The sequence below is a fragment of the Eulemur rufifrons genome, chromosome 4, assembly GCF_041146395.1.
Source record: "Eulemur rufifrons isolate Redbay chromosome 4, OSU_ERuf_1, whole genome shotgun sequence".
Classification (NCBI taxonomy): Eukaryota; Metazoa; Chordata; class Mammalia; order Primates; family Lemuridae; genus Eulemur; species Eulemur rufifrons.
The window spans coordinates 63,104,552-63,119,598 of record NC_090986.1 but is presented as its reverse complement, the minus strand read 5'-3'; the positions used below and the strand labels follow the sequence as shown (position 1 = coordinate 63,119,598).

Sequence of the window (15,047 nt, the reverse complement as noted above, 5' to 3'; positions counted from 1 at the left end):
ATTTCTACCTCAGCTTTCTTCACTTTTCATTTTCATGTCAATTTTGAGTATAGCATGGAATTTAATACAGTATAATGGAACTAATTATTATATTAGCTATCTTGTGATTGGAAGCAGTGTTCCTCATCTCTAAAATATATCATTTGCTAGTTACAATCACAGACAGTATAGCATAGAAAAATATAGGTGAATCACCTGTGTGATATGAAGCTTTTATTCACATAAAGTAGGAATATAAGTTGCGTAAACTTGAAAAATTAAAAATCCTATTATGTGCATTTGTGTTTAGATGTGTAATTTATATGACTAAGTTATAAAAATCGGTTACCGTAGAGGTGAGTTGGTGGGGATCTGAGGAGATTATTATAGGATTTAATAGAATAGAGAATTATTAAAATGACTACAAACATAGCTTCTTATATTTTATATGCTGCAAATTCATACCCATAAAGCATACTGTTATATTTTGAAAACTAGTGTTATAGAATTGGTAAAGTGTACACATAGCTAGTGATTAGAAATATTAAATGTACTCTGTAGTTTTAGGATTAAGTTGACAACTAGCTCACTGGAAGACGAAATGTAGCTTAGGTGGTTGAGAAAAGTTGGCAAAATAAATAAATAAAAGGTACACTAGTGGTACTAACAAAAAAAATTACAATTATATTACAGCATTCTAAAAGTTACATTCATCAATTAAAGCAAAATATTGGTATAGGGAAGAGGAATTGGGAGTTGGGGGAGAATTAACAGCACTTTTGCTTTTTTACTTCACTGCCATAAAATGTATATATTGAGCTAAATATTATGAGCTAAGATTTAAGTTTCAAATAAATATTTTTATAAGTTTGTAAGTTTTTTTCATTAATAAGTTTAGGTAAAGAAATTTCTGTACACTTTTGAAGTTGGTAGAATTCTTTAAATATTAAAATTTTATTATCAAGAATTAACACAACACACAGTCAACGTTAATGTTAGTGGCAGCTTATATTTGTTATATATCAATTATAATTTTATAACCTGTTCTGAAATTGCTGTCCATATTGTATTCTGGCCATTAAAATTGAATTTAACTAATAAAATTTTATATTTTGTTTTTCTTTCAGAATTTTCAAGTGTTTTCATACTTAAGAAATACAGTTTTCTTTTTTTTTTTTTTAGAATCCAGTATTTTATTTTTTATTTTTTTTTTCCCATTCTCCAGAATTTATTTTTTTTTTCCTTTTTTTTTATTCATGATAAATTATTAAGTGAACAGTGCAAGTTAAAAACAATAGTTTCATATTTTTTCCCCACCCCCCCTTTCCCAAGTCAGCACCTTCAAGTGTTACCACTCCCCAAACAGTGCGCAATGCACTCATTGAGAAATACAGTTTTCTGATGAAAAAAATGCTTTTCACATTGTTTTAGTGTACATAGTCTCTACCTTTAGGTTAGACTTAGACATCCCTTCCCTTTAATGCTGTCTTTGTAATGAAATCAGTTTGTCTATTTAGCAGGGGATGACGAATCCAAGTTAGATGATGCACATTCATTGGGCTCTGGTGCTGGAGAAGGATATGAGCCAATCAGTGATGATGAACTAGATGAAATTCTGGCAGGTGATGCAGAAAAAAGGGAGGACCAACAGGATGAGGAGAAGATGCCAGGTAATCATTGGCAGAGGTGGTTGAACATAAAAATTACCTGATTTATGGTAGTAAAATATTCTTTGTTTCCTTTGATACTATAGGAATTAATATAAGGCACTTAGAATTTTCCCCTTAATATTTTAATTAAGATTGAAAGGCCAGTAAAATGAAAATTATAATGTATATGCCTGCTCATTTTTAGTAGACATTGCCTATTTAAAACAGCAAAATCCTAAGAGTTTAAGATTTAAATTATATGACCTGGAATATAACCAAATACTGATTGCCTAATAGTGTTCTAAATGGTTGGTATATGGTACACAGCTTCACAACTATGGTGATGCAAATCAACTTTTTGAACAACCTTTCAAAAATTTACAATAGTTGAAATTATATTTGAATACTATTTATGTACCTCATTCTCTCATTTTTCTAAATTTAGCAGTTATTTTGACTTACAGTACTTTGTTTATTACTAGAGCTCACTCTAGTGACTACAGTGTAAAGCAGCACCCCTGGACATTCCTTTCAGATCATCCCAATTAGTGTCTGATTGTTACTAACAAATTTTTTGTCATAGTGAGGGTCTTTACTTTGGGTATGTAAAATATTAAATTTTTATTTTGATTTATTTTGCTCTTATATTTCTTAATTTTTCTCTACTGATGTAAAAGGTGTGTATGATTAGTAATCTTTGTTAGGTTCCTAGATTTAGTTCTTAAAAGGATTCTGGTACCAAGTTTCAAAAAACATCAGACCTAATCTGAGGGAAATAATAGAGTTATTTCTTTGGGGATCTCCCATATAATTTAAATGAGTTATTTGTAGGGGTGGGTTACCTTGCCTGTTTTCTTTTAGTGGGAAGATTTTTTTATGTGCGAGGGTCTTTAGATTTTAGATATTATATGTGTAAAGCTTTCATTTTAAGAGTGTATATCTCTTAGATGTTTGGTTTGAAGTACTTGTTATGCAAGGTTTTCTGTGTTTTGCTTGATTTATATTTCTCTATAGATAATAAGACAGCTATTTCTTGCTGTAAAAAAGAAATCCTATTTAACTTTTTACAGATCCCTTAGATGTGATCGATGTGGATTGGTCTGGTCTTATGCCAAAGCATCCGAAAGAACCAAGAGAGCCTGGAGCTGCACTCTTGAAATTCACACCTGGAGCTGTTATGCTGAGAGTTGGGATTTCTAAAAAGTTGGCAGGTTCTGAACTTTTTACCAAAGTCAAAGAAACATGTCAGAAACTTTTAGAAAAACCCAAAGGTAATTTCATTTTAGTATATTGTGTCTGCTCTAACTATTCAGATGCCATTTGAAAAGGATTCTGTTCTGTTCTTATGTAGCACTTACAATAGGTACTATTATATTTTTTTTGAGGAATCATTTATAGTCATTATTTAATCCTCATAGTCAAAATTCCTTTTTAAAATTTATTTGGAGAAAAATTTAATTCCACAGAAAAGTTGCAAAAAGAGTACAGTGAACTTTCTGTATTAAAATTACTTTTTAACAGAAAAGTTCAAATGTCAAAGTGCTCAATAGTTTACCCAGGGCTAAGTGAAGCAGAACCTGGAAAAGTAGACTGGATATTTTTCATGTCTAAAGAAAGTGGGAGTCTTGGCAAACTTTCCTGGGAACTGGGAAATTCCATCTAAATACAGATGTCTACGTTGAGCCTTTAACAAAGTGCTTAAGAGCCTGTTCTGTAGAGCCAGATAGGGTGGATTTCAGTAGGTACACTGCTTGCTAGCTCTTATTTAATAAGTGTGTCAGTGTCATCATCTGTAAACTGGGAATAATTATACCACCAATGTTCGATGGTTGTTATGAGGAACAAATGATTATTACAAGTAAAACACTTAGAACAATTCCTGGCACTCAAAAATATTAACTGCTGCTATTAATACTTATTTTGAAAATGTTTTATCACATTGATTTTTTTTACCTTATTGCAACAACCTTCAGTTATTCCAGTTTATTTAGTTTATGGATTCTGGTTGGTTGGTTTGGGGAGTTTTTTGGTGTTTTTGTTTTGTTTGCTTTTTGCTGTTTCTCTTATCTGGTACCTACCTTAGTTTGTTTTGCAGCTTATTAATACTGTTATTAGTGGGGAGGGGGGAGTAGGTGATAAAAAGAAGGAAAAGGAGATAAAAGGTGAAAGCAGTAACATTATTTAACAATTTTATATCATGTTCCAGGGAGTAAAATAGTTAAAGAATTGAGTTTTTTTATTATAAAATTGAAAAAAATTGTTTTATGAGTTTTATGACTCCATGTCCTTCCTTTGAACTGTTAGTGTAAGCAATAAAATTTTTTATTTTAGTGTGACCTAATAAACATGCAGTATATATGTATGAAATATATATAAATTGTAATTATGAATGTGTATTAACCTAAAAAGTGACCAAAGACTCGGATTCTTGCCTCACTTTTTCTACATTATTTGGTTGGTTCTGTGGCCTTAAGTAAGTAGCTCCTATGGGCCTCAATTTCATTTGTAAAGTGATGGAATAAAACCCCTAAGATCTTATCTATCTCTAAAGCCATAGGTTCTGTGACTTTGCTAATGGCATTCAAAGTTAAAATCTAGTTTGATTTTGTTAACTATGAAATACAGTTTGGCCCTTACTTACTTAATGATTACTTAACATAAATAATGAAAGTATACACTATAAGGAGGAGGGGGTGATTGTTGCTTAACAATCAGACCTCCCCTAGTTTTTGCTGCTGTGGTGGTTGTATTAGGGAACTGATACATTATGTTGAATAGGCCTTTATTTTGTTACTGCCATATCCAGGGTCTAATTATCTATTCATACTAACTGTGCCATTGCCTAGAACAGTGTCTGACACATAGTAAGTATTCAGTGAATATTTGTGAAAAATTGATACTGATTTTTATATTCTATTTGGTCTATTCAAGTATGCAACACTAAAGAAAGTAAACCCTATGCTCAGCCCCCTCGTTAGGTGATACCCTGTACCACCTCAGGACTCTACAGAGAGTCCCACCAGCAAGAAGGCCCCATCCAAAGCACCCCCTTGATTTTGGGTTTCTCAGCCTCCATAACTGAGAAATAAATTCCTTTTCTTAATGGATTACTCAATTTCAGATATTCTGTTATAAGCAACAGAAAATGGACTAAGACACCATCATCATCTCATCTTCATATATTCCATTCTGACTACCTCCTCCTCTTTACAGATCATTCCCCTCTAGTACTCTGATTTCAACAATCATTTTACCCTCCACTCAAACTCCAGTCCATTCATCCTACCAACTGCTCCTTGTCCCTCACTTTTTCTTCCTCTGAGTTCCCTCCTTACCCAGTTTGCATTCCCTAGTCAATCATTATATATGCTCCATTCCATATATCATTAAGTCCCTCTCCTCCTCTTTCTTTTTTATACTCACTTGGCAAAACCCTAACCCTGGTTAAATCCAACCCTGCTCATTCTGTGCCTAGATCCTGACAGCTGAATGTTCCTGGAGAAAAACACACAACCATGCTGGCTGGCATTTTAAATTTATGATCATACCCTTAAGTGGATCCTTGGTGCTTCCTGGTAATCATATATTCCCAGACTAGTTCTGTCCTATACAACTTTCTGCTATGATAGGAATATTCTATAATCTGTGCTGACCAAAATGATAACCACTAGCACATATGGCTACTTATATTTACATCTAAATGATTAAGTGAAACTTTAAAATCAGTTCCTTAGTCATATTAGCCACATTTCAAGTGCTCAATAGTCACATGTGGCTAGTGGATGAGCATTGGATAGTGCAGCATAGGCCATTCACTCTTCCACTCCCCTAGATGACTATTTCTCTCTTCCAGCCCCCAACACTTTCTACAGACTCCCACTGCGCCATCTGTCCACTTAGACCAGCATCTGTACCCACATAGTCTGTCTTCTTGCCTGTTGCTATAGATCAGTGGTTCTCAAAGTGTTATCTGAGGACTTTCTGGGAGTCTATGAGGCTCTCCTGTTAACCAGCTACATAGCTGTGTAAGGTTGGGTTTTCTCCACGTACGTTTGTCTTGGTCCATTTGTGATGCTAGGCAGGATGTCTGAGACTGGGTAGTTTATTTCTCGCTGTTCTGGAGGCTGGGAAGTCCAAGACCAAGACACTGGCAGGTCTTGAGGGCTAATTGCTCATATTAATAGATAGCATTGTGTAGATCCTCACATGGTAAAAAAGACAGAAGGAGTGAAAAGGGGAGAACTTCCTCCATCAAAGCCCTTTTATAAGCCCTCATGACTCAATCACCTCCTAAAGACCACATTTCTGAATACTGTTGCATTGGGGATTAAGTTTCAACATGAATTTTGGAGGGAATAAAAACATTCAAACGATAGCATATGTAAAAGATCTGTAAAAATTTGAAACAATGCTACTCACTAAGTTTTTATTTTGAAAAATGTGTTTATTTTAACACGTAATAGTTTTATTGCTATTTGTAATAAATAAATATTTTTAAGTTTATGAGTTTAAAAAAAAAAAAGGAAAGGAAACCCCCACCCCATATATTTTTTAAAAAAACAAAACTGCAGCTTACAACAGAAAACCTTCTAATGTACTGAAATTGAAATTGCTTTTGTCTAGGTTTTTTGTTTGTTTGTTTTTGAGACAGTCTTGCTCTGTTGCCCTGGGTAAAGTGCAGTGGTGTCATCATAGCTAACTCCAACCTCAAATTCCCGGGCTCAAGCTATCCTCCCACCTCAGCCTCCCAAGTAGCTGGGACAATAGGCATCCGCCACAATGCCTAGCTAATTGTTCTACTTTTAGTAGAGACGGGGTTTCGCTCTTGCTGAGTTCAAGTAATCCTCCCACCTTGGCCTCCCAGAGTGCTAGGATTATAGGTGTGAGCCACCACGCCTGGCCTATCTAGGTTTTTCTATAATAATTGCACTATGGTTAAACTTTTCCAATTATTTTGGTTCCTTTTTTTTTTTTTTTTACTTGTTCTTAAGTATGGGATAAGTCTGTCTCTTGAGTAATTTGGTGCTGGTCAGTTCAAAACCATGAAGAGACTGGAAGTTTAGCAATGTTATACTCTCTAGGGAGGTTTACAGGTGTGCATTTTGTATTCTACTGTTGTGAGAGCAGCAAATAAGGATGTCAATAAAAAGAAATTTGTCATAATGAGCAGTTTTTAAGGAAGGGCATAGGATCAATACAAATTTCTTCTATATTTATATCTATAGTAGGATGGTAATTAATGTTTTTGTTTTTAATCATGTGCATATATGACTGTGTCATTGGTTGGCTCAAACATTGATGTATCTGAATCATCTGAAAAACTACCCTTTTTTCCCATAAGGTATCTTGGTCCAATTATGGAGATTCAGATTCTGTAGATCTGGGGTACAGCCCATGGAATATATTTTAAAAAGCTCCTCAGATGATTCTGATAGACTTAAAAGTTTGGGAACTATTTTTGAGTTTTTCTGTACACTTATTCTTATGTTACATACCTACTGACTACGTAGGTAAAACATATAACCTATTGACTATGTATGTTACATGAGACTAGTTTATTGTTAATTATCTAATCTCAGTAGTCATGCTTTACAGCTCAAAAAATTAAAATGAACTATGTAATACAACATTATTCATTTCTAATAAAATGTGTTTGTTCTGTTTTTACCTAGGTATTATTTACTGCTTTGTGGGTTCTAACAGTAACCTGTTTGATCATGTTCTATGAATAGAGGCAGTAGTACCCTGCTGTCTTTGGTACTCTTGGCCAACTCTTAGAGTTATATATTTGGATTACTGACTGGTGCTGTTCGGTTATTTTGACTTCTTTTTTTGTCTGTTTTTAGCCCCAACCTATAAAATCTTTATTTATTTTTTATATGTTCAGTGATTTCTCTGTATCTTGCATGTTGTGACTTAAAACTAAGCGATTTTAATTTAATACATTGTCCTAGGTTTTTATGGTGACCAAATCTAGAACAAAATTTGCAGATTGGTCGAATATCTAATCACTTTGCTAACTTAAGTGACTTTTAGAGGTCACAGTATTAAATATTATTATTACATTTGAATCTTGTTATAAAAATGTCCTGAAATCTAAAACTTTAAGTAGTAGTTGATGGTACGCAATATACTGAATTTGACTTCAGTGATTCTTGAGCTTTTCTTCTCAGTCTTAATAATCAGTGTCTAAATTCTCTCTCTTAAGTCTACTTTTCTTATATTTTAAGCAAATTTAAAGTAGCTATCAAAGTATTTTTGTTTAGGACTAGCAAAGCAACTACATGTTGACAGTCTTCACAGAAGATATAGTGCCTTTAATATGAAATAATTTTCACCAGTGCTACTAACTTTGATAAAGTATAGATTTTATAGCATATTCAGTTAAGTAGTTGGTAACACTTTTCAGTTTTAGGAAAACTTAATGCGTGCTTATTTTTATTGAAAGATGCAGACAATCTTTTTGAACATGAATTAGGGGCTCTCAACATGGCTGCATTACTGCGAAAAGAAGAAAGAGCAAGTCTCCTTAGTAATCTTGGACCATGTTGTAAGGCGTTATGCTTCAGACGGGATTCTGCAATCCGAAAGCAGCTTGTTAAAAATGAGAAGGTACTGTTGTTTCCTTGGAAAAAACGCAAAATGAATAGTATGAATGGTATGTTTTTCTTGTGATTTCTTTAAAGTGAGATTATAATCTTATGATTTTATCAGTTAGGCTTCCTACTCTTTTACACATAAAAAAGGAAGAATTCTATTAAATTTTATAATACTTTTAATTTTACCTCAGTAGTATTAAAGAATATTTGTTTTGAATAACAATTAGTTGATATTTAAAACTTCATGCATAAAGTTTAAAATATTATGTTTCTGTGAAATGTTTTTTTTTCATTTTTGAAACGCTTCTTTCTCAGTAAGCATATTAGAAATTTATTTAAATTGAAAATCAAGGGAAAAAATTTCTCAGACACAGATTGGTGAGGGTATTTATAGGACAAATGTTTATAAGAATGTATGAAATTAGAAGAGAGTGAAAAAGTTATTATATATAACATTTACTTGAGAAGAATAAAGGGAATTGAAAAGTAAGAGAAATTGAAATTAGTTTAGATTTGGAAGAAATCTGATAATGAGGTCTGGTAAGCCTAAGACGAAAACATTTTAGATTTTTTAAAGTTAAGAAACTGAGATTTTTATTTTGGGGTGAGTGTGGTGGGCATGGGTAGTACAGGTTGAGTATTCCTAATTGAAAAATCTGAAATGCTTCAAAATCCAAAACTTTTTGAGCACCAACATGACCCTCAAAGGACATGCTCTTTGGAACTTTTCAGATTTTGGTTTTTAAGATTAGGAATTCTCAACTGGGTAACTAGGTGTAATGCAAATACTTAAAAATAATAATAATAAAAAAAAAAAAACATTTCTGGTCCAGAGCATTTCACATAAGGGATACTCAACCTATAGGACAAATGAGAATTGGTCTTAAAAAGTTAGAAAAGCATTAATTTACTAGCTTTTTACTTGGGAACAGTTAGGAATACATAGAATTATCTTTGGCTGTAACATTGCTACAGAAAAGATTACTTCATTAAGAAAAATACTCAAATTTGGGTGGGGAATTAAATTTATAAAAAAGAGAGTCTGAGGGAATTAAGCCCCAGTGCCCTAAGCATGTGTGTAATGCATCACCTTTCCTGTGCGTCTAGAATAGTGCCAGTTACCACCATTCTTGGTATGAAATTGAAAAATAATCATTCAGATCATTTTCTGTTTGGTTCAGATAAGAGACCCCAGTTGAGAAAGACTGTATGGTTTACAATCTCATTAGAATCCTGCCTCCATTTTATAAAAAATATTTTGTAACTTTCTCTCATTCCTCCTCTATGACAATAAGTTTTCATAAAATGCTACTGTACCTCTAAGTTACAATACTATAGATACACATTTTAGTACAAGGGAGGTAGTAGTTCCTCAGGATACTGTATGATCAGGTATCTTCTAAAGAATGTATTCAGTTCTAGAGCTGACATTAATAGACCAGTAAGGAATGTAGAATGTTAGGCTTGCAAAAGAAAAAAAGGGGGGAGGGGAGGAGTGGGGGCTCAATGCCTGTAATCCTCACACTTCGGGAGACTGAGGCTGAAGAATCTCTTGCTTGAGCTCTGAAGTTCGAGGTTACAGTGTGCTGTGATGACGCTGCTGCACTCCACCCTGGGTGACATGGTGAGACCCTGTCTTTAAAAAAAAAAGTGAAGAAGGAAGTCATGATGTTTCTCTTCATGAAATTGAAGGATTGTCAAGTAAAAGTAAAATAAAATTATAATGTACTTCCATAAAAGAGAGTTTATTTCATCACACAGAAGAAATAGTGCCATTCAACAATAGAATGCGCAGTGTGGGTTTTTTTGTTTGTTTGTTTTTGTTTTTTTTTCATTAGAAATGATGAAGTAAAACTGGTTGATTAGCTGTCAGGAATTGTCGAAAGGATTTCTATTTAATACTTTAAACAAGAAATTAGACTAGGTGCCCTCTAAAGGTTTCTTTCTTTTCTAAGATTTATTGGACCCAACCATATTTCCTAATTTTTCTTATATATCTAATAAAGCTAATTTAGTATCCATCCAAAATTAAGCACTCTATAACTTTGCTATTTTGGATAGAGGCTAAACTGCCTGTCTTTTCTACTGTCAAGTAATAATGTACTTTTTTTTTTTTCTTGTTTTTTTTTTTTCCTCCAAATAGGGTACTGTAAAACAAGCTTACACAAATGCTCCAGTGGTAGACAATGAATTATTACGACTGAGTCTTCGGTTGTTTAAGCGGAAGACTACTTGCCATGCCCCAGGACATGAAAAGACTGAAGATAATAAACTTGCACAGTCCAGTGTCCAACAGGAACTGTGTGTGTCTTAAGATTGAAGATCATCAGTGTGACATTTTTGGTACTATCTTCCTTTAGCAGCGCATATTCTTTTTTTAAAGTTCTTTGGTTTGACAAGCATTATTAGTGACAAAGGCAGGAAAAATTTGTCAGCCATGCTGAGTGAAGAACTTTGATCTTTAGAGACACTAATTTTGGCTAACTTCAGATTTTACATCAATTTTTACATAGTACTTGATACTCATGCAAAATAATGTGAAAATGAGTTTATTCTGTACCTTTTGTTAAAACTGAAGATTTTGGAAAATGATTGTCACTGCTCTTCCAGCCTACGAATATTTTTTATTAAGTGGAGCCATTTATTTATGTTCTGGATCATCCATACAGAAACCACGATTTTATTCAGAAACAATGTGTTCATCAAAATAATTGCACACATTATGCAGCACCATGTTATACAGAACACTTGAAAGGGAATGCTGGTCTAGCATGGTGTGTTCGCGGGCAAATCTCCAGCAGGAGACAGACAGAATATTTTTTTTCCTTTTGAAAGTTTTAAAAAATTACTTCATGGGTATTTGTCTTTTTAAATGTGCATGCATTGTTACAGTGTACAGTGTATAGTGTTTGGATTCTAAATGATTTTTTTGTTTGTTATCAGAGACTACGTATCGTTTTTAATAAATGTACCTTCCCTTTCCTTGTTCTAGATTTCCTTTGCTCTTCATTAATCTTATTTCCTTTGCTCTTCATTAATCTTATTCCTGAAGTTCTGAAACATTTGTCATCAACAGTATATGTTTTATGCTTCAGATATTTTACTGCTTGTGTCCTTATTATTGGACAACTGTAAGTAGTAGGGAAGACTGAGGCTATACTTCAAACATAGCTCATCGGTATTTGAAGCAAACCAAGAGTTAACAAACCTAGGTCACCTAAGATTCAGTATCCTACTATCATATTTTTCAGAGCTATAACCTTTGATTACATTAAAGCCTTACTATGTGATACAGATTTACTTTTTAAAATATATATATATATATATATATATATATACATGTTTAGCTCATGGAGTGGACTCCTAGAAGGATTTGAAATGAACTGCAAGCTGCAGAATTTGTGAGCAGACCGTAGTAGTAGCAGTAATAATAAAGGAAACCAATCAAAATTCTGATTTGAACATGACTCCCACAGATTTTTGTTAAAACTATAAGCCTATGTTACTTGTTTTAGTTTTGTATCCTCTTCTCTAAAGGTAACATAATGACACTGGTGTAAAGTTTCTGTTCATTTCAAGAAAGGTTTATTGAATGGTTAATTTGTACAAGATGCTTATCCAGCAAAGGAAATGATCTTATTTTCAGATGACTTTGTGTTTTTTCAAATACTTTCAACAGAGCAGGGGGTGGGGGGAACCAAATGATAAGATTTTCCTGGTATCCTTTTCCTTTACTGAATGTTTTGAATAAAGAAAAAAGAAAAGGAAATTCTTTATGATCCAAGAGAATGAATGCCCATTAGGAAACCATTTGCTAATTATAGTGGATAATAATTGTTCTTTGTAGCATAAAGATTTATTTAAGTCCTGGAACTTCTAACTCCTATTTTCCAGAATTGTAGAATATGACAGAAATGGTTTCCTTATTTGTCCTCTGACTTTAGGAGAGGTCACTAGTTAATTATTTATAGAATGAAAACTATGTCATTAAATCTGCCATTTAATTAGACTTATTGCCTTTTTAGTTTGGAGTGTCTTTTTGTTATGTTGCAAAAGAAATTTTCAGGACTATTCCTTTGTTCACTTAGTCACAGATTTCAGAGCTTTATGTTTCAAGTGGAAATGTACTGATAAGTCTCATTTTTTTTTTATGCAACCATTCTCAGTATTAGTGACCATATACCTATAACATTCTTCCAAAGAAAAATTTTTTGTTGAATTTTCCATAAAAGCTCATGGACTGTAATTAAAGCCTCAATTAAACCAGTATTCCTGGACATATCTTCCAGGGTATAAACTATTTGCTAGTACAGTTAAAGGTCTTCTATCTCATAACTGATGGAAAAAGTTTGTCCATTTGCGATAATTGCACAACTGGATTCCAGCTGCTGGTAATACAGTAGAGAAGGGGCAAGAGTATGTCTGGAATGCATAATAAAAGAGATTGTTAGCTCATAATTAGATAATTAGCTGTTTATTTTGGCAGCTATCCTCACCATTTAGTAAAGGGTTCTACTGATAATACCTAACTTTTTATTTCACAAAATGTTGTAAGTATACCTAAGTAATAATTTAATACATTGAAAATTCTGACCTGTCACTTCTCTTTAACCAGTAAATGTAGATTATCTTCCCCATCCCACCTCACGCTACATTAGGATTTTATGACTTATCCTTATTAGCTTGGAAATTTATGGCATTGATAGAATATCCCACTTTGTTTCTTACTGTCTAATTGTGTATATAGGTACACTTAAGGTATATACTAACTCTATTGATGCTTTTAAACCTCAGAACAAAGGGGCAGCCACACACTGGTGGCAGGGCCCATGACTCCAACTCCAAAAACACTGCGCAGCAGTGGCCACAGTGGCGCTGGACCTGGCTTGGGCAGGCAGTCCGGGCTGGAATTCAGGTTTGGGTGACCAGGAGCTGCCGGTAGCCTCACTGGGACCTGGTGATTTACAATTTTGAAGACTGAGACATTGGAGTTTTATCCTTGAGGATAAAGGAAATCTTTGGGAAAGTCTGTATTTTATATAACAGAAATGTGAACTCCCAGACTGAATCCCCCAAAAAAGCCTGTACAAAGTGGAAGCATTTACACCTACTCAGCTTGAAGAGTCTCAAATGGACCCTACTACCAAGAAATCAAGATGGCAATCCACTATGGGGATTTGAGGAAAATGGATTAATACAAGAGTCCTGTGATAACATACAACCAAGACAGGATTCTTTTAACATGGATTCCATGAAATGAATGAAGACATAGGTTTCTTACCCAACACAGAAGGACAATGGATTTGACTTTCTAAAGACTTTTTTGTGTCATTAAAACAAGTACATTTTTGACATTTGGAGAAGAAAAGATGGCACATTATCATGGATAATGGTTTGTATGCCTGGAATTTTTTACAGTTTGTTTTGTATGACTTTGTGGAATGTTAATTTTAATAAAATCTGTAACATTAAAAAAAAAAAAAAAAAAAAACCAACCACCACCTGAACCTCAGCTTGCTATTTAAAAAGGTATATGGACCTCTCCCACTTTCAAGGGGTATTCCCCTTTAGTGATTGTCCTAGCTAAAATTATATAACCATCTTTCTAAGTATTGCATTTAAATTTGAACTTGGACTTGCCTTATTTTATTAACATTTTTCTTTAAACATCTCTAAACTATATAATAAAATGTATTTATTCATTAGTTTTGTTGACCTTTCCATTTGAGTATTTTGAATGCAATGACATATTCTGGGGAAATCCATAGTTTAAATGGTGAAATAAGGTTTTTATTAGGTTTCTGTGTGGATCTGTATACATAATTTCCCAACTTCACTGAGCTTTTTCTTCTTTCAGATTTTCTATCATGTCTTGGTATCCATTTTTGTGGACTTTGTGCTTTTGAGTAACTTAGACATTTTTTTCTGAACTAAAGCTCTTTTTAGTTGTGATAGAAATACAATTGGAATAGCTTAGGTAAAGATGAGAAGTAACAGGTGTGAATAAAATAATTGTAAATTGTAATGATTGCAGTGAAAGAAAAAACCAAAGGACTAACGTGGGAAATAATGGAGTAGAGGCTGGAAGTAGGTACTATTTGAGACAGCCAGAGAAAGTCTGGCTAATGAGATGAGATCTAAAAAATGAAAAGAAGCTAGCAAGGCAAAGAGCCGGGAAGAGTTTTTCAGGCAGAGGGATGGGAAACTGCAAAGGCTTGAACCAGGAAAAGAGTTTTGATACATTCCAAGACTGGATGACTAGTGTGGCTCAGCATGGGGGGGGGGGAGGGGTGGAGTTGCTACAGAGCAGGTCTGTAACAATGCTGTTCAGAGTTTTCTACAATGATGAAAATGTTCTATAGGTGTGCTGCCTAATACCACAGTCAGTAGCCTCACGTGGCTATTAAACACTTGAAATGTAGCCAATGTGACTGAGGAACTAATCTTTTAAAATTTTGTTTAGCATTAATTAAATAGCTATATGTGGCTAGTGGCTATCATTTGGGGCAGTGTAGGTCTAGATCTTGGCCAAGACTTGCGGAATATGGAAGTGTTTCCCATAGGTGGTACATAAAATGAGCACTTTTTGTTGTAACTTCTACATTTAATGCGTATGGTTATTTTCTATTTATGGCAAGTGGTACCGATTATTTAAAATTTACTGTAGCAATGTAACATTTCCTTTTAGAATAAATGTTAATGACTAAACAGATTAAGTAGACCAAGTAGTATGGAGATATAACAAAAATAACTGAAGTTTAGAAAGTTCGGGCTGTGTATGAAGTTGAATTTCATTTGAAAGCAAAAATAATGGGGAATA

General features: G+C 33.7%; 1 protein-coding gene across 2 annotated transcripts in view; it reads left to right on the top strand.

Annotated features, from left to right (window-relative positions):
* The window catches only part of ZC3H13 (zinc finger CCCH-type containing 13), a 71,047-nt gene extending 59,896 nt beyond the window's left edge, over positions 1 to 11,151 (top strand). The window contains exons 16-19 of one of the 2 annotated variants that reach the window (XM_069467680.1): positions 1,497 to 1,649; positions 2,699 to 2,899; positions 8,107 to 8,240; positions 10,371 to 11,151. In XM_069467680.1, coding sequence (XP_069323781.1) covers positions 1,497 to 1,649; positions 2,699 to 2,899; positions 8,107 to 8,240; positions 10,371 to 10,541 — 659 coding nt within the window. In that variant the 3' untranslated portion in view covers positions 10,542 to 11,151. Of the gene's footprint in view, positions 1 to 1,496; positions 1,650 to 2,698; positions 2,900 to 8,076; positions 8,241 to 10,370 lie in introns of both variants that reach the window. The other variant, XM_069467679.1, reaches the window with a different exon arrangement.
* The last annotated feature ends 3,896 nt before the right edge of the window (positions 11,152 to 15,047 follow it).